At 39.4% G+C, this 20,229-nt stretch overlaps 1 protein-coding gene across 1 annotated transcript; it reads left to right on the top strand.

The window, feature by feature from the left end:
- Positions 1-844: 844 nt before the first annotated feature.
- On the top strand, positions 845-18,643 carry LOC119484392 (voltage-dependent calcium channel gamma-4 subunit-like). Its single transcript, XM_037763195.1, has 6 exons — positions 845-894; positions 3,048-3,125; positions 7,214-7,721; positions 14,017-14,100; positions 16,347-16,487; positions 17,629-18,643. Exons 3-6 carry the CDS (start codon positions 7,499-7,501, stop codon positions 18,174-18,176), a joined length of 996 nt encoding a protein of 331 aa, XP_037619123.1. The 5' UTR covers positions 845-894; positions 3,048-3,125; positions 7,214-7,498; the 3' UTR covers positions 18,177-18,643.
- The last annotated feature ends 1,586 nt before the right edge of the window (positions 18,644-20,229 follow it).

Genomic DNA, 20,229 nt, shown 5'->3' with positions numbered 1-20,229 from the left:
TTCAATAGGCTTTGTAGGGGTGTAGGAAGTGGGGAAGGGACCATTGACCCCCCCACACTGTACATCCCTGGCCCGTTGTGGTGTCACGGCTGGTGTGATCCCATCGTAAGAATGTTTCTGTCGTCCATCAAAATAATAAAAAGCAACAAGTAAGTCCGGTATTATATGATATGATTTTATTGAGACCTAATATATTGTAAATTGATTATTTATTATCTGGTATGATTACCTGGTTTTAGTATATTTAAAGCTACTGTCTTTTATTACTTTTTATTATTTCAAAGAACTACTGTCTCACTCAATATGTGAATTTAAACACGTTCATGCATGATTGTATGTATGATCTATGTTTTATGCGTGTATGTACATTGTGACTTTGGTACGTTGTGTGATACAGTGACTTGGGAGCCCACGACAAATTTCCCTCTGGGCCAATAAAGTATATCTTATCTTATATACACAAATGAAAAAAAACAATACCACAATAAACTTTTCAAAAGAACACAAGGAAATCCACAAGTCAACAAAAGAAAGGTTGGCAGTTAGCAACAAGCTGTCTACACCATAACGGAATAATGAACTACCCTTGAGGAGCTTCCACCTCTTTCTTTTAAATATGAAACTCGTCCTACAGACAAACCAAAGTTAGTCCAGAATCAATTAAGACAATGCAATGGCACATCTATGTAACTCTCACTCGTTATTCTAATTAACCTAACCTTAATGTTAAAAATATAGATTGTTAATGGTACTTAAAAAAGTGTATTCCCTGAAACAATGTAAACCCCCCTCTGTACTCTACTCAAAATGGTACAGTATGACTTCCCGAAAGCCTATTGGACCATTTGAATCTCTCACTTCCTGTTTGGCAGTTTGGACCCATGGCCACTGCAGGTAACATGCAACAAACATTTTGTCACTTGAGGTTACATCTTTCCAATAAATGATGAATTAGTATGCAAACTGAAATGACCAGACATTACTTTTGCTTGCAGGTTAGCATGCTATACCACATTATGCTTATACTTACTCTTGGGCTACACAATTTGGCAACACAACCAGGACTACATTCATCCTGCTGAGGAAAACCCAAGGTACAATTGAGAGGTTAAACACATCTGAGCATTCCTATTAATAAACAATGGAGTTTAAATCTATTGAAATCTGTGTTATTTATTAAACCTCAACTCTATTTAATGGAATTAATTTATTTGCTTGCTTGTTTTCACATTCTTTTTTTTTTTTTTAAGGTATAACTGCTTGGCTTCCTGAAATATTCCTTGAGAACTCCCTGTTTTAATCACTGGTGTAGCACAGCCAGATTCAAAGCCTGATTAGACTCAAGGGACTTGAAAATTAGCATTTGAAGAACAGCCCTCCCAATATGCACCCCTTTCAAAATCTCAAAGCCACCCCCAGTAGTGACTACTCGCTGCCACTGACCTAAGCATGCAGGAATTTGAAAAGTCAGCGGTCACACGGGAGGACAGATGGTCCAAACTGAGGGCTGTGAAACCACCAAGGGGATGAATGCCGTGGTGCCGATACCACTCTGTGCTAAACGGGTAGGAAAATTAGAAAAACAGAAAAAAGCTGTTTCTCTCTTTTTCTTCCTCTCCCTGCGCCAGCTATTCATTTGGTGTCATATTGGAAAAGGTTACATCTTGAAGCATGGTCTCTCTCTTTTTATATAGTTTTGGCCATTGTTCCTAAAAGTAATGTTATTCAACTAGTTAAAGTGACAGTAGGCAGAATGTTTTTGTATCATTTGGCAATAAATTCCATAATAACCTTTCAGTATATTGTAAATCGAGTGCTCTCAGAGAAAACTAAACTTCTGCACCTCCTCATGGCTCTGTTTTCAGGCTTTAAAAAATCTAGCCCAGGACAGGACACTTTGGCCAATGACATTTCAAAGAGAGAGCGTTCCTATTAGCTGTTCATTCAACAGAGGCAGCGCTGATCAAATATGAAGCAATATTCTGTTACTGTAATGTCTATTTCTCGCCTCAAATGTTTTCAGAAACATCTTGTAGTGTACTGTTTAGCTGTAAAATGAGAAAGTTTGTTCCAGCTGGTGGGCGGTGCTTGGTATTTCCTCAACTGATCTCAACATTGCGGCCAGGTCACAAACTTTCTCATTTTACAGCTAAACAGTACACTACAAGATGTTTCTGAAAACATTTGAGGCGAGAAATAGGCATTACAGTAACAGAATATTAATTCATATTTGATCAGCGCTGCCTAGTTTGACCGTTTGATCAGAGTTCATGAGTGATTGACAGCTGCTCAGAGACGGCAGACTCCAGATCAGCTCTGATTGGTTGTTTTCCTCCGGTCTGTGATTGCAGATGCCGTTAGGAGCACCGGAGGACACAGAGGCACATGATTTTTTTTCAGATTACCTGTCTCTCACACTACTATGTTTTATAAAAATTACTTTTTTAATCATATTTGCTCCAATTCTACCCACTTCCTGCTTTAATGACAGAAATCTGGGATCATGGTGACATTTCTATGAAAAGAAGTCAGAAAGGGCAAGGGACACGAGCATCAGACTATCATGTAGGTTTTAAACAAACCCAGGTTAGCCAAATTGCACATGCACACAACTTCCTGGTGCAATAAGGGATTATCGACATTTCAGATGCACCCACTTTAATTTTTTTACCTCCAAAATCGGCATGTGTTTACATAATCTGACTAAACTCTTGGCTTGTTTACAACCTGTCTGATTATCTGAAATGATTTCTCGCCTTATCTGACTTTGTTGTAGCATCAAAAATTACTTTTTGAGTATCATAACTGAGAGAAATTAAGGCCAAAGCTTTTAAGGATAAGGCTTAAAGTTGTAATTAACTGGAACTTTCCTTTAAAGCTACTGTATAGGTATCTATGTAATCTTAGTGTAAGAAATAGGAAAGAAATGAAACATTTGCTACTGCTTGTCATGGCATAGCAAGCCTCTGGCAGCCTGAGGGCTAAGTCTGTGTTTGCTTTCTTTTAGCCCAATCTCTTATGCTCTTTATCTCTCTCCTCTGCTGCAGGCGCCGTCTGCACACACACAGCATCTCACTGTGACTGCAGCAGCCAGCATCCATGTGTCTTTGTTTCACCTCTAACAAGTAAGAGAACAGGGATAGAACATGGTCATTATCTCTAACCCTCCCTCATTTACCAAAGGGCAATGAGGATCATGAATGTTTTCTGTTGAGCTCTCCGCTAACTAACCATATACAGTAGTTAAAGACATTCACACCAGGGAACTGCACAGTACTACCCCAGTCTTCTATTAATAATTACTATGATCCTCTACGAAATTCACTGTAAAAATAAGCAAGTTGTGACCACAAGAGTGTTTTAAAATTCAAATCATGTTCATATTTTAAAGGAATAATCTTTGTTACTGACTACAGTCATCATTAGCACTGAGCAGATTACAGTGTAGAGTTTTATCTTTTTTCCACAACAGATACTTAAAAATTGTCCGTCTTAGAATAATATACCATGATGTCATATTTAGGAAAATGTGCAATTGCCACCATCTTCAGCTGGTATATCCAGAGTTTTAATGTTTCCTCATTAAAAGGCTTCCTCCTTCACCCTACAATTTTGCCAAAATCAGTCTGAAATTTGACAATCATTTCAAAAGAAATAACCAATTACTTCCGCGATAGGGCCTCCAATTTCCGATCTAAATAGCCCTGGCACATTCACTTTCTGCTGTACACCAGGCAGCCGTGCAGCATTAATCTCTTTCACTGGATAGGCCAGACTGTGGCAGCTACAGTACTCCAACTGGGTGGGAAAACAAGCACAGTTAAGAAACACTTGCAACACTTAAAGTGCCATAATTGTAAAGCCAGTTCAGCAAGGTCATAGAGGAGGCGCTCGTGGCTCAGGCCAAAACCTGCATGGAAGGAGTAAATGCCATGAGAAAAGAGGAAGCTGGCAGAGACATCAATTACCAGATTGAAATGGCAAGCGGCGCCAAAAGCACTCTCTCAAGTTAAGAAGGCACAATGGAGGAGCAGGGAAGTGGGGAGCAGAAGCAGGGAAATTGAAAAGAACTTTTGGACATGATGATGAGAATTAAACTCATTATCAGTGGCCCCTGTGTACTGTCATTACCACAGCCACTTTACACAGGCTAGCTGTGAAGCCAACGTGTCATTTTTAACTAAGAAATATCACCCAGACACATCTTGCCAGGATGCAAAACTAGGCCAAGGACAATACACTTGAAAGCCAAACCACATGGTGCTGCACATATGAAGGGAACAATCGCAGACACTGACTGAGATGAAGTGGGACAGCATTGCTGGAAAACCAGGGTGCACCGCACTGTAAGTCATCTAATATTTGTAGTTAGACTTTTTCATCTAGGGGTTCAGATGCCATGAGGGGGTCCCTTGTGTTCCTACGCCCCGATCAAGTGGACTTTAAGCAATGTGAAGACAGGCTTTGGACTCATTAATGGACTTATTTTAAGGGACTTGCATTATTTCAGTGTTCACTGGACTGTTTTCTATTTTGGATTTAAAATACTAGTTTGGGACTTTTTATAATATGATTATTGCATCTTGTATTACTACTTAATGCTACACATTTTCTCTCACACTCTCTCTTTTGTAAATTGCCTTTTTGTCATCATGAAGGACAATGCACCTGCCCAGAGTCAAGAACTGTAGCTGCTGTTAATTAAACACTTTAACTCACACATTCACTTATGTCAGTTTTTTCAATCATGTTAATGCCCTTAAGTTTTTTTAACTGAATATGTCACTGTCTACATGGAGCTGTCTCCATGCTCTTGAAATGAGAACACTACTTAATGCCACATTCAAATTCACACGACTTAAGCATTTCACAATTTAAAGATTTGTATTTAAAGCAGCAGTAGTCAGTATATTTTTGGTATCATTGGACAAAATTCCACAATATCCTTTCAGCATATTGTAATTCAAGTGCTCTTAGAGATAACTAGACTTCTGCACCTCCTCATGGCTCTGTTTTCAGGATTTAAAAAAATCTAGCCTGCGACGGGAGACTTTGACCAATCACAGGTCATTTCAGAGAAAGAGAGAGAGAGAGAGAGATCATTGGCATCATTGTCTACATCTCCAGCAACGCCGGAGATCAAGAAAAGATGAGGACAAGAAGAACCATTACAACTATGGCTGGTCCTTTTTTTAAAAATCATATTTGCTCCATTTCCACCCATTGTGGCTTTAAGTGCTGAACCAAGCTATAAAGGCAAGGCAGCATTTGGAACTAAAACATTAAAAAAACTTCCCAGACTTTAGCTGGAAAGAAAGAACAGCAGGTGGTTTCATGAAAGCTTTCTGAGCAGTTGCTTAAAATGTTCTACAAGTTTCCTGTTTGCTGCTGCAATCTAATCCCATCAGATCTCTCGGCCTCAGTCTGCTCACCTGCTGTGACTCCCCATTCTCACCCCATAGTTGAGATGATCGAAGTCCGATGGACACATTCCAGCTCGCTCCGCAAACAGAGCTGAGCCCTTTCTGCTAAATCACAGCCAAAAATGTGTCACAAATACATTATTGTCACTTGCTTTCCAGTCTTAATATGTAAAATGTGAACGCTCTTTTCCATATCCTCCTTTCCCTGCTCCTCCTGTATGCTCCTTTTTATTGTCCTACCTCTTTATCATATCCTCATTTTACTAGTCCTCCACCTCTTTCTTCCTCACTTTATCTCCTAATCCTCACTATCCTATCCTATTTCCAGCCTCTCCCTCTGCACACACACACACATGTTCAGACCCCGTCACACACTCTTTCTGCTCTCCTTGCAGAGATGAGAAAAGGGACTCAGATCCTGGGATCTTAGGGATGAGGCTCTCAGTCCAAGAGATGGGACAGTATAAACAGCAGCAGGCCCGGCCAAACCCCACAGTCCCTCTGGATGCCTCTCTCACTGTGAAGAAGAACACCGCTCCACAGAAAAAAGACCCCCAACTGCAAACAGCCCAGAGCTTAAAGTGACAGGCCTGCATGCCCTAAAGTAGACTTTAGACCTTCATTTAGGTACATGAGTTGCTTCTGGTGAAGATTTATGCTTTACTTTTCTATACTTTTATGAGCCAGGTGATCTTGCAAGTAAACTGCTCCAACTTCAAAGTGGTTTTTGATGGATGCTTTAAGAGATATTTCATCTGGTGATGCTTTCAACTTCTTTTTTTAAGATGATGCTGCAGTAGTTCAGCCACAAATCAAACCTCTCTAATCTCCACTCTGCTGTCAGTGGTGGTGTGTTTATCTGTTGCTTAATTTCGAGATGTTTTTGGAAAACATTTGAATCCCCAGTTTCTGAACCACACGCGCTTTTGTGTGTGTGTGTGTGTGTTTTTGTACGTGGGTGAGTAGACCTGATACATTATTTTTTTAATTGTGTGTGTGAAAGACAAGCTGCAAACCCTATCAAACATATTGTCAAAAACAATTCCTTATTCACTCTGAAGTCCTGTTACTTAATGACAGCTCTAACCTGGAACTCTATGTTAAGCAGAGACGTCTCTGGTTAGCCGGTCTTACAGCTGCAAAGCGACTAATGGCTTGCAGATGGAAAGCTCCACATTCTGTCAATATACAAAGATGGCTTCTTGACTTCTTAGATATAGCAGGTATTGAACACTGGGCTGCAAACATGCACTTGGCGAAAAGAGAAAATATATAACATTGGAAACAAGCAATCACTACAATTCAGAAGTTTTTATTTAAATTATTTTTTGTTGTTTGTTTTTCTTTTTCTGTAGCTACTTGCCAATTTTGTATTGATTATTACATGGACATTTGTGATTATATTCTTTTACTCTAATAGTGATCTATCAATTTGTAACCCCACCCTATATAATTATGCTTCAAAAACCAATAAAAAATTGATCACAAAAAAAAAAGACAAGCTGCAAACCCTGAACAGAAAACCACTCAATCCCCCTGCTATCTATCTAACATGACTGTATGTTAGTGTAGGTCTGATGCTTTCCTCTTCCAGCAGCTGTTCCCATTGGCTTGGCTGCAGCCCTGGAAGGTGTGGTCTGTATGAAGATGATGCTACATCCTTTGTTTAAACCGTTCAGTATAACATTGAATAGTAAGGAAGCCTTAGACTCGTGTTGATTAGATGTTATGAACTTGAAAAGGTGCACTTGTTTTAATGCGTTTCCATTTTTTTTTATTCCCACCTGTAGGAGGTAATTGAGGATGTGTCCACTCAACTCAAAGGAATTAAACAACAACTGCGATCGTGCAAAACTCAGGAACTTGGATTGAACCCCTTCGACTGAACTTAAGGAGGAAGAGGAGCACTAGATCGAGCAGTCCAAGGATCGAGACTTTGGCTTGATGAGAGGGAAAAACCGCGAGACAGGAGCGCCAATTCCTCTCATCACCAGGACCATCACCATGGGCACCGTGCGCTCCTCTCCGTGTGCGTAAAGCTGCTGTGGAGCATCATCCACACATTATGAGACGCCATGGCATGTTGTGACCGAGGAGTTCAGACTCTGCTGGCCGTCGCAGGAGCCTTCGTTGCCTTCAGTCTCATGACCATCGCCATCGGCACCGACTACTGGCTTTACTCCCGGGCTTACATCTGCAACACCACTAATGCCTCCAACGACGACTCCCAGATCCAACCCAAGAAAGTCAGAGGAGACCTGACGCACTCCGGGCTCTGGAGGATCTGCTGCATCGAAGGTAAAAATATAAAGTCTAATAGAATAGAAAGCTTTATTGTCATTGTATTAAATTCAACGAGATTCACAGTTGCCACTTATAATAATGATCAATTTATTTATATAGCACTTCTCAAAACAGATGTTACAAAGTGCTTCACAAGACAATAAAAGCAGATAAATAAAGTAAAAGATATGGTAACTGTTAAAACAGAACACCACAGAACATATCAATAATAATAGAAGTGGTAAAATGGTAGGACAAGTTAAAAAACAAATATACATGGGCAAAAGTTTTTTTTTCTGGTCAGTGCTTTTAAAACAAATACTTTGACAAGACTGAATGAGGCAGATAAAACATATAATAGATAAAACACACACACAGTTATAAAGTATATAAGTTAGTAGCTGTTGTGCCATAAACTTTTTTGTTACTTTCTTTTTGTTGTGCTCATTTGCACTGGTGAACATTTTGTCCAAGAATGAGCCAGCTGATGGCTTTGTGATTGTTTTAGGGTGGGGAGACTGATCAGATAGTCATTACATGTTCTGTCAGTCAGATAAACTGGATTTAAATGAATGCTAAAATTGGGATTTGTGAATGAAAATATTGAAAACGCTGTCCTTTTCTTGCAAAAAAAAAAAGCACATAAATAATTTCCTATTTGTTTGGTGTGACCATGCACCAAAAATGGAAATCTCCCAAGGGCTAGATCTGTATCAGCAATTTCTATTGTTAAATGCCTTCAATAGCATTTGAAAAGTGACGTGGGCATGATATTAAATAGGAAGAATTGGAGGGAAAGTGCTGCTTGTTGCGCGCAAGGGCGGTGTTGTGCGTGCGTAATGCTCCCTTTGCTTCAGTTTCCCTTATAAATGATCTTAGTTTGTCACTGAAAAAGCAGCTCGATGGACAGATCATGATAAATAGCAAATGCTTTTTTTATGTTTTACATTTTGTTACAAGCAAGAAATGTCTCTTGCCCAGTAATAATAATTTAAGGATTCATCCTTAATTGTCTCAATAACTCGATATGGTTGCTTGGCAACTACTTCCATAAAACAGCTTAGACTGGTGAAACAGCTACAGAAGTAATGTATCAGCAAGAACCTGACTTGCTCCATGAAATCCTGTCAACATTTTCTCAGCTGTTGTGCTGCTTATTCATGATCCCCAACACACACATGCCTGAGGAGCTTTTGGGGCTGGGCGTCCTGCCCTGGTAGAGCAGCTAGTTTGGGTTTTTGGGCACACATTTACGCAGGACTGCTTCATTGGAGAGAAGCCAGATCGATGAGATCGACGAGTTGATGCTTGGAAGTAGTCCCCACCAGTGACATCTTCCATCAGAACCTGCCTGTTGTGGCGTTGTCCACTGCTGCTGGTGCTGAAATACATGGAAAGCTAAATAAATAAATAAATAAGCCAGATGCAAAGGGGCCAATCAGGGCACACTGTAAGCTAGAAATAGTCAGTTGCTGACTTGTAACGTATTCTCTTTGTAAACACCACCACTGAAGGCAGAATTTAGTTGATGAGCTTTTCCACCTACAGGTGGTACTTTGGCATGTTTTATGACTTTTCATTCATGTTTTGCAGACAAACAAGTTGCAGTTCAGAGGAAGAAGCAATTTGATTTGTTCTGTGATTGCATTTTCATTGTCCCAATCACATCACAACATTAAGAATAATAGTATATAATAGTAGTTTTCTTTTCCATACCCAAATGATCATTATTCTGTTGTAGTTAAGGCTGCCCCCTCTTAGTTGATTAGACAACTAACCGGTCATTTTGGTCTTAGTCGACTAAGATTTCTTTAGTCAATTAGTGCTGAATGACTTATTTCCAAGACGCTTATGAGCACATCTGTGGTAAACACAAGATTTAAAGTGGTGCTTTTATGTGATTCTTTGTGGAGAAACTCAGTTTTTACAGATTTGTCGATTAAATCAGCTAATCGATTAGTCGATAAAGTCGTATGAGTGTCAGTCGACTAAGAATTTCTTTGGTTGTGAAACAGAAAATGTACCCAGAACATTCCCCTGGATGCTTTCAGTGTCATCCAGTACATCTCTCCCAGTTCATTGTCTATGGAGCAGTTACACACTTTATACCCTATGACATCACAAATTTGAGTTTTATCACTGTAGTTTCTGGATTTGGGAGAGAGTTGTTCATGTTAAATAATCTTTTTGGACTGTCCCATAGGGGGATAACATGTATGAATTTTGAAAATGGGCGTAGTTCACCTTTAAATTTAATCACATAGGCAATTGGGATACACGCCCTAAAGTTGAGCTGCACCCTCTTTTGCTAAATGCGTTCTTAATATGCCAAAAATGAATAGTAATTATTGTTTCTGTCTAATATGTGTACATTTTCCCTTTATGGTTTGTTTTTGGAGAAGGGTCAGTTTTAACTGTCCACTCATTTGACTGCCCAGTCGAGAGATAATCTCTTCCAGGAACAAAGAACGAAGATGGAACCCAACCAGATATATTAGGTTAAATGAGCGGCATAAATAATGGGCAGGCCCCGGGACACGTTGGCTAATCTTGTAGAAGAAATTATGCGCGCCTCCCTTATGTGCCAAACAGACGTCTGAATGAGTGTTGTGTCTTGTAGAACAAGGAGGAGGTTCACTGAAGGTGAGCAACGATGGCAAATGAGCTTTTAAGGGAAACAAAGTGAAGTCTTGTTCTGCAACCAGTGATGCTGAAATACGACAAGAACTCTCACTTAAGCCAGTCACCCCCGACCGCTGAACATGTCAGTGGCACTAAAAGAGATGATGTGTTTCAAACAGACATTTGGTCTGACTCTAAATGAACAATCCTGCTGATTTGCTGTGAGCCACCATCTCACCAAAGTTTTTTTCTTAATGAGATTGTTTGTGATTCTCTCATGAAGGCTGCTTTCTGCTTTCATGGCTTTGTTAGTGTGTGTGTGTGTGTGTTTCTGTGAAGTATCCCTGTGTGTGTGTGTTAGTCTGGTGAATGCATTAGTAAGATGTCAAAGGCGTCCTCTGAGTAGCGGAGCTAGAAATGTGATTCTGGGTTGCCGGGGGTAGGTTGCCATGGTGAAGCTATGCTGAGTAATAAAAGATGGGCTCCGGTCTCTCAGACAGATGGGCTCTGGGGAGATACCCCCCCTACTGAGCTCACTCTCTTTCTCTCTCTCCTCTCTCCATCTTTATTCACTGTCATTCCTCTGTTTATTAACTCATTGGCTTTCTGTGTGTTCTTTATTAATACAGTTATTTTACGTTGACATCTTCACATCTTCACAACACAAAAAAAAAAGATTCTTTGTTATCTTTACCCTGCACCTGTCATCGGTTTTTCCTAGACCTTTTTTGGATGACACAATCGAGAGAAAACCTTCCAATTACACTGAAACACTGATCTTATAGATGTATAATACATGCCAGATACACTCACACACCCAGTAGCCTATAATGATTGTGTTACACATGGATTGTGCTTCTGTGTCGATCCAAAGACTGTGCTTGGTACATAAAAGATCAAAAGGAAGCTGAGCAGGGGTTGAAGAGGAAAACATTTTAAAACACGGAACGAGAGAAGTGGGTAATTGAGACATGATGGTGGTAAGAGTGTTGTAAAAAGAGACAGAGCATGAGAGTTTAAAGAGACTGAAAGAGTGAGGAAGAGAGAAAGAGAGAGAGTAGAGTTGGTGAAGATGGGATGAGTCTGGGCTGTAAAGGATGTTTCATCACTTTATCTCTGCTTTCCTTTCACTCTCTTTCCCAGTAGTCTCAGACATTAACCGTCGAAATTAAGCAGACAAATGTGACATTAAAATGTTGTGCTGATGGCTGGAAGGAAGTCATAATATTAAGTAGAAACATGTTAAAGGTTCCTTGTGTAAACAACTGCTGTTCAACATTTGTCATCAAAACACATTTGTATCCTTATGGCCTAACAATCATGGTAAATGCATTTCCTAGCTCATAAATCATTTCCGCCACAAAATTTGTAAATCATCTAGATGTGCTGTCCACCACAAAATTCCAGTTAGCGCAAGGCTATGCTAACTCTAGGCATGGGTGGATAATGAGACAATGGGCCCCTGGGCACAGACATGCTAAAAGCCCCACCACCTCTCCTACATACAGTAGGAGCAAGACACACAGACTCATCGAGACCTGTAGTTTTTTAGCCTCTTATTGTTGTTTTGTGTCTCTCTGTATTCGTTACACTTCCCTCTGGGGTTTTGTGTCTCTTTGTAATTGTTTTGGTCTTTTTGTAGTTTTGCATTTTTGTCTGTGATTGTTTTGCCCTTTTTGTAGTCGTTTTGTATCTTTGTAGTTTTGTCTCTTTGTGATTTGTGATAGTTTTTTTGTCCCTTTTGTAGTCATCTTGAGTGTCTGTGGAGTTGCTTTTTCTGTCTTTGTTGTCGTTTTGTGTCTCTTTGTGGTTGTTTTGCATTTCTGTAGTACTTTTGGTCACTTTGTAGTTGTTTTGTGTCTCTTAATGGTACTTTTGTTTGTCTTTGTAGTTGCCATTTGTCTCTTTGTAGTCATGTTGTGTCACTTTGTGGTTGTTTTGCATTTCTGTGGTACTTTTGGTCTCTTTGTAGTCATTTTACATCTCTTTGTAGTTGTTCTGTGTCTCTTTTTGGTAATTTTGAGTGTCTTTGTAATTGGCTTTTGTCTCTTTGTGGTTGTTTTGCATGTCTGTAGTAGTTTTGGTCTCTTTGTAGTCATTTTGCATCTCTTTGTAATTGTTTTGTGTCTCTTTGTGGTCATTTTGTTTGTCTTTGTAGTTGTTTTGCATCTTTGTAGATGGTTTGGTCTTTTGTAGTCTTTTTGCATCTCCTTGTAGTCGCTTTATGTTTCTTTGTGGTAATTTTGACTCTCTTTTTGGTTAGTATGTGTTTGTTTGAGTGACATTTTGTAGGTGACCGGTAGGCCCGTTTAGTGATCCATCCATGCCTATAGGATGCATAAAGCCACTCAGGCATGGACAGAATCAGCCAGTGGTTGCAGCTAATCAGCTAATGTTCACACTGATTATGATTTAGTAGCCACAACCCGGCTCACCACTGGCCAAACCCACAGCAAACAGTGTATGCTCCCTCAAAAATTGATTTGCAATAGCACATTTAAGTGAGGCTGAATGTCAGTGATACGTACAGTACAATCGCTTTAAATGTACCCTATGGAGTTTATGTTCAGTGTTAATGCATTGTGCATTGTGTGTGTCCTTGAAGACTGACAATTTTGTTGAATGCATTTCCTTCTTTCTTTCTTATAGATTTTTTAAATATGTTTTAAATTTTGCATTGTTTACTTTCAGTTTTTCTAGCTTGCAGTCCTCTTCTTCCTTACCTTTGCTGCTGCTATGTTTCTTAATGTGTTACTGCAGCCTATTGTCAAGTAAAGGTAAAGAGTGAAACCTTTGGCAGGTATGAGTATCACATCACCAACATGCTTGTGTGTGTGCAAAAAATCCAAACAAATAGCTGACCTGCACATGATAAAATTGCTCCATATTGTTATGAAACTTCACATGGTACATATAAACCAGGCAGATCTGCTGAACAGATGTAAGTGAGTAAGTTGGTCCAGTTTGGTTTCTTTCAGATGTGAAGATAAACTTTATTTACTTTTAATATTGTGCTTGTTAAAAGAGCATGAAGAGCATGGAGTATTGATAACTCTTCTTCTGTTACGAGAATAACAGAGCTCGTACTGCTGATACATTTTCAAGGATTATTGAGTGTATGAGAGAATCCGAGCTGTGTTAAGTCTAGACATGTTATCAATTGCACACAGATGCATGGCTATTTACTACGTGTGCAGGTGTTTTACGAGTGTCTAGCGTAGCTCCGGAGCAACTAACACAGCGGCAGAGGTAGAAATGACAGGATGCGGTGGCAAAATCAGACGTTGGACTTTTAATTCAAAGTCTAACCTTTCAATATTCATAATGCTCCAATGTTTTATTCTCTTAAAAGTGGAGGGAAGATTTTCTCGGTGAAGAGACTGGGTCTTTGAATAGAAGGTGCCTGAGGGGCTTGAGATCTTCAGAACCTCAGATCCACAGCAGCCTGTCCTCAAATGCTTTCTAATATGGTTAGAGGTGAAAACAAGACACTTGAGCACTGTAGTTTAGACTTTGTTCACCAAAAATCAAATTTTCTATAACTTATCTGTCTCATGAGCATAAAAGCTGCACATCGGATGGTCAACATGTAGTTCCGTTGATACCAATTGGGGAATCTCATGTCCTGCTCCGTTATAAAGAGACAGCAATTCCTGTTGTCATTTCGTCCCTCTCTGCTTCTCTGCAGGTATCAACAAAGGAAGCTGTTTTCGGATCAATCATTTTCCAGAGGATAACGACTACGATACAGACAGCTCAGAGTACATCTTACGTAAGTCACTGCAACCGTCTTCAAACACTTAAACCCTTAATCCTCCTGTCTTTTTTTTTCTTCGAGTGGTGATGGAGTTATCACAAGGGTACTTAATGTGTCACGACATTTCTATCCCTCCCGCATAAAAGCCTGATGTCATGACAGTAACTGGAGCTATGGAGATGATGGAGTGTGTTGTGTGCTGATGAGTAATGGGATCTAAAACACGACTTTACTCACATAGGAGCACATCTCACATTTGACCAGTTTGATGAGGACATGTCACCCTGAGCGGTTACTCTCTAAAAACTGTCTAAACACTATGGAGGAGGGGGTCTAGGTTATTACAGTTCAATCCATCTATTCATTTTCCTCGAGGTTTCAGGTCGGCTTCACTCTGCATATCACATTTGGCTTCTAGTTTGATGCCCTGTGCCCAAAGCAACTGTTTGCTGTTGTCTGAAATGATGAATTTCAATACAGTCATGGTCTCACTTGGTTAGTGTCATGGAAACGGAAGAACCTCTGCTAATCAGGTCTCAGTATCCGTGGAAGCATTCATCTGTTGAACCTGAGGCAGCTTCTGCTCTTCTTTCACTCCCTTTATTTCGATGTCCACTTATAGCAGAGTTACGACATGTGTCAGCCAGGAATGTCATATATTGTTATTTTCAGGACAGCCTAAGCTAATCAGAAAGGTCATCAGTTGGCACTTGAATAGTACCATGAACGTATAGTAGGATGCTTGTTACGAAAAATAATTTGATGCAGTTTGCCTCCACAAGTTTATGGGATCAGAAAACCCTTATTAACTACATTCTATGTTTTATAATAGCTGTGGAAGAATTCTTAGGCATAATTTGTGTGCTGATGGACGGTGCGTTTTAGTTAAAGGTGCCCTGTGGAGGTTTCTTGTAAACAAACAAAAGTTCAGTTTACATTCAGTGTTACTCACCAAAACTCATTGTGTGTATCCTTGAGCTCGAAAAAATGTGTTGAGAATGTATCCTTCCTCATGAAACATTTGCAAAGCAGGTTTTATAAAGTATTTTAGATCCTACATTGTTTACCTCCATGGTTGTTGGCTAGCAGTCTTCTTCTTCGCTGGCTTTGCTGGCACATTGCTGCTTATGTGCATGTTACTGCCACCTGTTGATCAGTGTGATAGTGTGACACCATTGGCAGGAAAGTGTATCACATCAAGATAAACTAGAATTACGGACTTGTGGTTGTAGGTCTACACCAAAATATCATAGTATAGTATGCAATAAAAATGTCATACAATAGTCATAGTATAGTATGTCATACGTTTTTTTTTTTTAAAAGTCATCGTATAATATGTCATAAAAAATAAGTTATTTTATAATATGTAATAAAAACTTCATAAAAATGTCATAGTATAGTAGGCAATAAAAAAATAATAAAAAAGTTGTAGTATAGTATGCCATAAAAATCTCATTAGAAATATGATAATGTAGAATGCCATAAAGATGTCATAAAGTCATAGTAAAGTATGCAATGAAAACATCATTAAAAAGTCATACAAAGTCATAAAAAGTATAGTATGCCATACAAATTTCATTTAAAATGTCATAGTGCCATAAAAATGTTATAAAAATATATTGGTATAGTGCGCCATAAAGATGTCATAAAGTCATAGTACAGTACAGTATGCCATACAACTTTCATAATATAGTATATCTTAAAAATGTCATTAAAAATGTCATATTGCCATAAACATATATTAGTATAGTACGCCATAGAGATGTCGTAAAAAGTCATCATATAGTATGTCATAAAAAAGTCAGAGGATAGAATGCCTTTGTTTTTATACATTTAAAGTGATGTGTTTCTTCATTCGTATTGACAAGAAGGCTTCACTGTCTCTATAGCATATAATGATATAGTTTGTCATAAGATAGTAAAAAAAAAAAATTTCAGGATAGTATAGCATAGAAAATGTCTGTCATAAAAAAATGTCATAGTATAGTATGCCATTAAAATCTCCAATCAATATTTTTGTATTAACAATGGATTAAATGTATGATTAAAATGAGCAAATAGCTGGTGATCATAGTGGAGCATTTGGCAGCCAGAGATCCAGATATTTACCTCAGAGTTGGTGGAGAAAACAAAGCTAAAAGACGAGCGTCATTATAAATGAATCACATGCTGCTCAGCCTTTGTATTTATTGATTTAAAGTGATGTGTTTCTTCATTAGCATTGACAAGAAGGCTTCAATGTCTCTATCTTGTATGAACAGGTATAGTGCGAGCATCGAGCCTATTCCCCATTCTCAGCACCGTTCTGCTGATGTTGGGTGGCGTGTGTGTCGGGATTGGACGCGTCTACAACAACAAGAACAACATCCTGCTCAGCGCTGGCATCCTGTTTGTGGCTGCAGGTAGGACGCGACTGACAGAGCACTGGAGATAAACACACAAACTGGTGCAACAACAAATAGATTCTGTGCAGTGCCACAGACAGAAAGAGGGAGAAGGCAGACACAACACAACTCTCTCTTTGGCATCTGTGTTAGGTTTTGTATCCTTCTTTTAAAGTTACCATAACTGTTCATATATTCGAACAAATTTTTTTATTTATGCCTTTTCCTTACGGCATATTTTGTTGTTTTACATAAAACAACAAATAAAGTGTTGATATCTTACACCCCTTGTAGCGCATCTTCCCTTTTCTTTGAATCCATTGTTTCTCTCTAATTGGCAGTGACAAATAATTATTTGTGATTATACAAAGAAGAATGTCAGAAGGTGAAAATCTGCAGGAAAGGTGTGAATGTTCATGTTGTGTTTTCATGATAATACTTATTAAGAGGATTCTATCACTTAAAGTTGCAGAAGGCAGAATATTTTTGGCATCATTGGGCAAAACTTCCATAATAACCTTTCAGCATATTGTAATTCAAGTGTTCTGAGAGAAAACTAGACTTCTGCAGCTCCTCATAGCTCTGTTTTCAGGCTTTAAAGTCAGTCTGCCCGTGACGGGAGACTTTGGCCAATCACAGGTCATTTCAGAGAGAGAGAGCGTTCCTATTGGCTGTTCATTCAACAGACGCAACTGTCAATAACTCACAAACTCCGATCAAACGGAGATCCAGATCGGTTCTGATTGGTTGTTTTCCTCCGGTCTGTGAAATCTTGCAGATGCCATCGGGAGCACCGGAGGACACAGAGGCACATGATTTTTTTTCAGATTACCTGTCGCATGCACTACAGTCAGGATATAGTGACTGTTTTATAAAAATAACTTTTTCTGAATCATATTTGCTCCATTTCTACCCACTGCAGCTTTAATGAGGAACAGACCCGTATAGATTTGTAAAGATGATTTTCTCAGATGTTGAATGTGATGAAGATAGAGAGGTGGAGTGTGTGAACCTAAACTGAATCAGCCTCTTGATGAACTCAATGCTGTAGTATAATCTGTAGGCTTCATCATCCACTTGTGTTTTACAGCTTTTCTTTCATCTTATTTCTCTTCATCTCTCTCTCCATCTCCTCCTCTCTCCTCTCTCCTCTTCTCAGGCCTGAGCAACATCATTGGCATCATCGTCTACATCTCCAGCAACGCCGGAGATCCCAGTGACAAGAAAGACGAGGACAAGAAGAACCACTACAACTACGGCTGGTCCTTTTACTTCGGCGCCCTCTCCTTCATCGTGGCCGAATCAGTGGGTGTTCTCGCAGTCAACATATATATCGAGAAAAATAAAGAGACGCGCTTCCGAGCCCGACGCGACTTTATCAAAGCCACCTCCTCTTCTTCGCCATACTCTCGCATCCCGAGTTACCGCTACCGTCGGAGGCGCTCACGCTCCAGTTCGAGTGACCCGTCCCGCGAGCCCTCCCCGGTGGGGATGAAGATTGGTGGAGGGAGTGGGGGCGGAGGGTTGGGGATGGGTTTGCCGATGGGGGATATATCTCTGTACTCCCTCAGTAGGGACCCTCTGAAGGGCGGGAGTGCGACTGCAGGGCCTTACAGTCCAGAGAGGGACTCTGGGTTTTTACAAGTCCACAACTGCTTCCATAAAGATCTGAAAGATGGAGTGAACAGGAGGACCACGCCAGTATGAGGTCAGAAGTGCACTGCTGTGTAAAACAATAAGCCTGATGGAACACATTAGATATTGTACAGTTGATGAAAAAGGACAAATCCTCCCCGGGGCTGTTCAGGCAGCAGCGGTGTTGAAAGGTCAGAGCTCAAAATAGTTTTTTTCCTTTGCGTCCCTCTGTGACAGAAAAGTGCCAATCTGTGTTTCATTCGGAGGAAGAGGAAAGGTGATATAAAAAACGACTTTTTATGATGTGACTCCGTATCTAAAACGTGGATGCAGACATTTTGTAGCAACATTTGAAGAGTTTTGTTTTAAAATGTGATAGCCACTATTTGTGAGTGACGTCTCCTTTAACAGACAGGCTGAAAAATGTTGTATTTGTTCTGGCATTCTTTTGCACCTGATTCAACTGTTATCAGGCCATTAAGTAGGCGTTATCAGTCGCTATAAGCACCATAGATGTGGGTCATTATGGGCCTACTACACCTACTGCGTTGTGAAAGTGAAACTTAAAAGCAACGTGTTCTAACATGTTGTAAAACTGAATGAAACGTAACGTTTTGAAAACAAACAAAAAGGCTTCTTTAGGTTTAGGCAACAAAAACCCCACTTAGTTAAGTTTAGGGAAAAACATTTTTGGGTTAAAATAACTATGAACACAAAGACAGCTACACATTGTTGGTTTCACACGGGATGTGAACTCTGATAAAATCCTGTTTTGTGTTTCATCCATCTTCCCCAACTTCTATGGAGCCCTTAGGGAGCGTCAAACTGTCTATACTACAAGGCCTGACTTCTGCTTCTGCTCCTGTCATAATTACTGCGGTCGCTAGAGGTCGCTGTCGGGTTTTTCATTCCTTCTTTCGGTGATCTATCATGTGAATAGATGATAACGCATTCTAGTGGGTTTAGTAGGCCCCTATTGACCCACATCTATGGGGCTTATAGCGACTGATAACACCTATTTAATAGCCTAGCAACAGTCTAATAGGCTGTCTTTAAAGGATAATTGCCTGATAAAAGAATTAAGCCTTTACAGACTTGATGCTCAATATATTAAAGATTCTGAATATTGATTTTTGGTAACATTTCATTTTACAGGTCCGCAAATTTCACAGTAATTAGGTGATAATTATCAAGTAACCTATTTGAAATTTCTTGGGAATTACTGCCAAATTACCCCAATATTTACCTCAAAATTGATCAAAAATTACAATGGAATTTGCGGACCTGTAAAATTAAGTGTTAGCTTGATCTTCAGGTAACGATGTTTCACTGCTAAAATAGCTGTATAGTGTTTTGGAAATGAATTTATTTCTTTTATTCTGAGACAAAAAGGATGTTTGTCTCCAAAATTGTTTGCTAAAATTAAGTGGCGTGATGGAGTATTATTGTATTGTGTTTGTTTGTAACTTAACACAACCGGTGCTAACTTAATCTGTACACCTTTGATAGTCTTAAGCCTTCTCAACTGCCATTTAAATATGTCTACTGTATCTCAATAACCTCTATCAATCTTGTGCGTGAGTCAGGTGATAAATATGTGTATTACGGTATGTGAAATGTGTGTTATGGCTCAGAAACACTGCCACACTATGATACGTATGGATTTCTGTAGATATTGATCAGCAAGGCAAACAGTAATGTCAGTACATTCCAGTATGCTGTGTGACGTATCAGTGTAAACCTTATTTGTACAGACTGTGTAGTTTGCTCTCCATTCGCTCAGGGACGATGTATGGAACAAATGATTCTTACTTTTAGAGATGTAGAGCTTATCACGAGAGAGAACAAACATGTTTAAGTTGTTTTGGTTTTCCTTACTTAAGCCAGACAGACTGTTACAGTTGGTGTGTGTAAAAGCAGAGGTGAGATCACGCTATACGTGTTGCTGTTAATTAACATAACTCTTGTTTCTGCAAGTACTGCCTTTGTGTTCAGAAGGTTTTTGATACATCTGTAGCCAATATTTCTGTACTCTTATATTTTGACAACAAGAAACAATTTTGTGTCATGTGACTTCCAGAATTTGACAACTATTATTGCATGAGGGATATTGGAAAAATTGCAC

This window comes from Sebastes umbrosus, chromosome 3, assembly GCF_015220745.1.
Source record: "Sebastes umbrosus isolate fSebUmb1 chromosome 3, fSebUmb1.pri, whole genome shotgun sequence".
NCBI lineage: Eukaryota > Metazoa > Chordata > Actinopteri > Perciformes > Sebastidae > Sebastes > Sebastes umbrosus.
The sequence above is the reverse complement of the archived record's forward strand: the minus strand, read 5'-3'. Positions and strand labels throughout refer to the sequence as shown.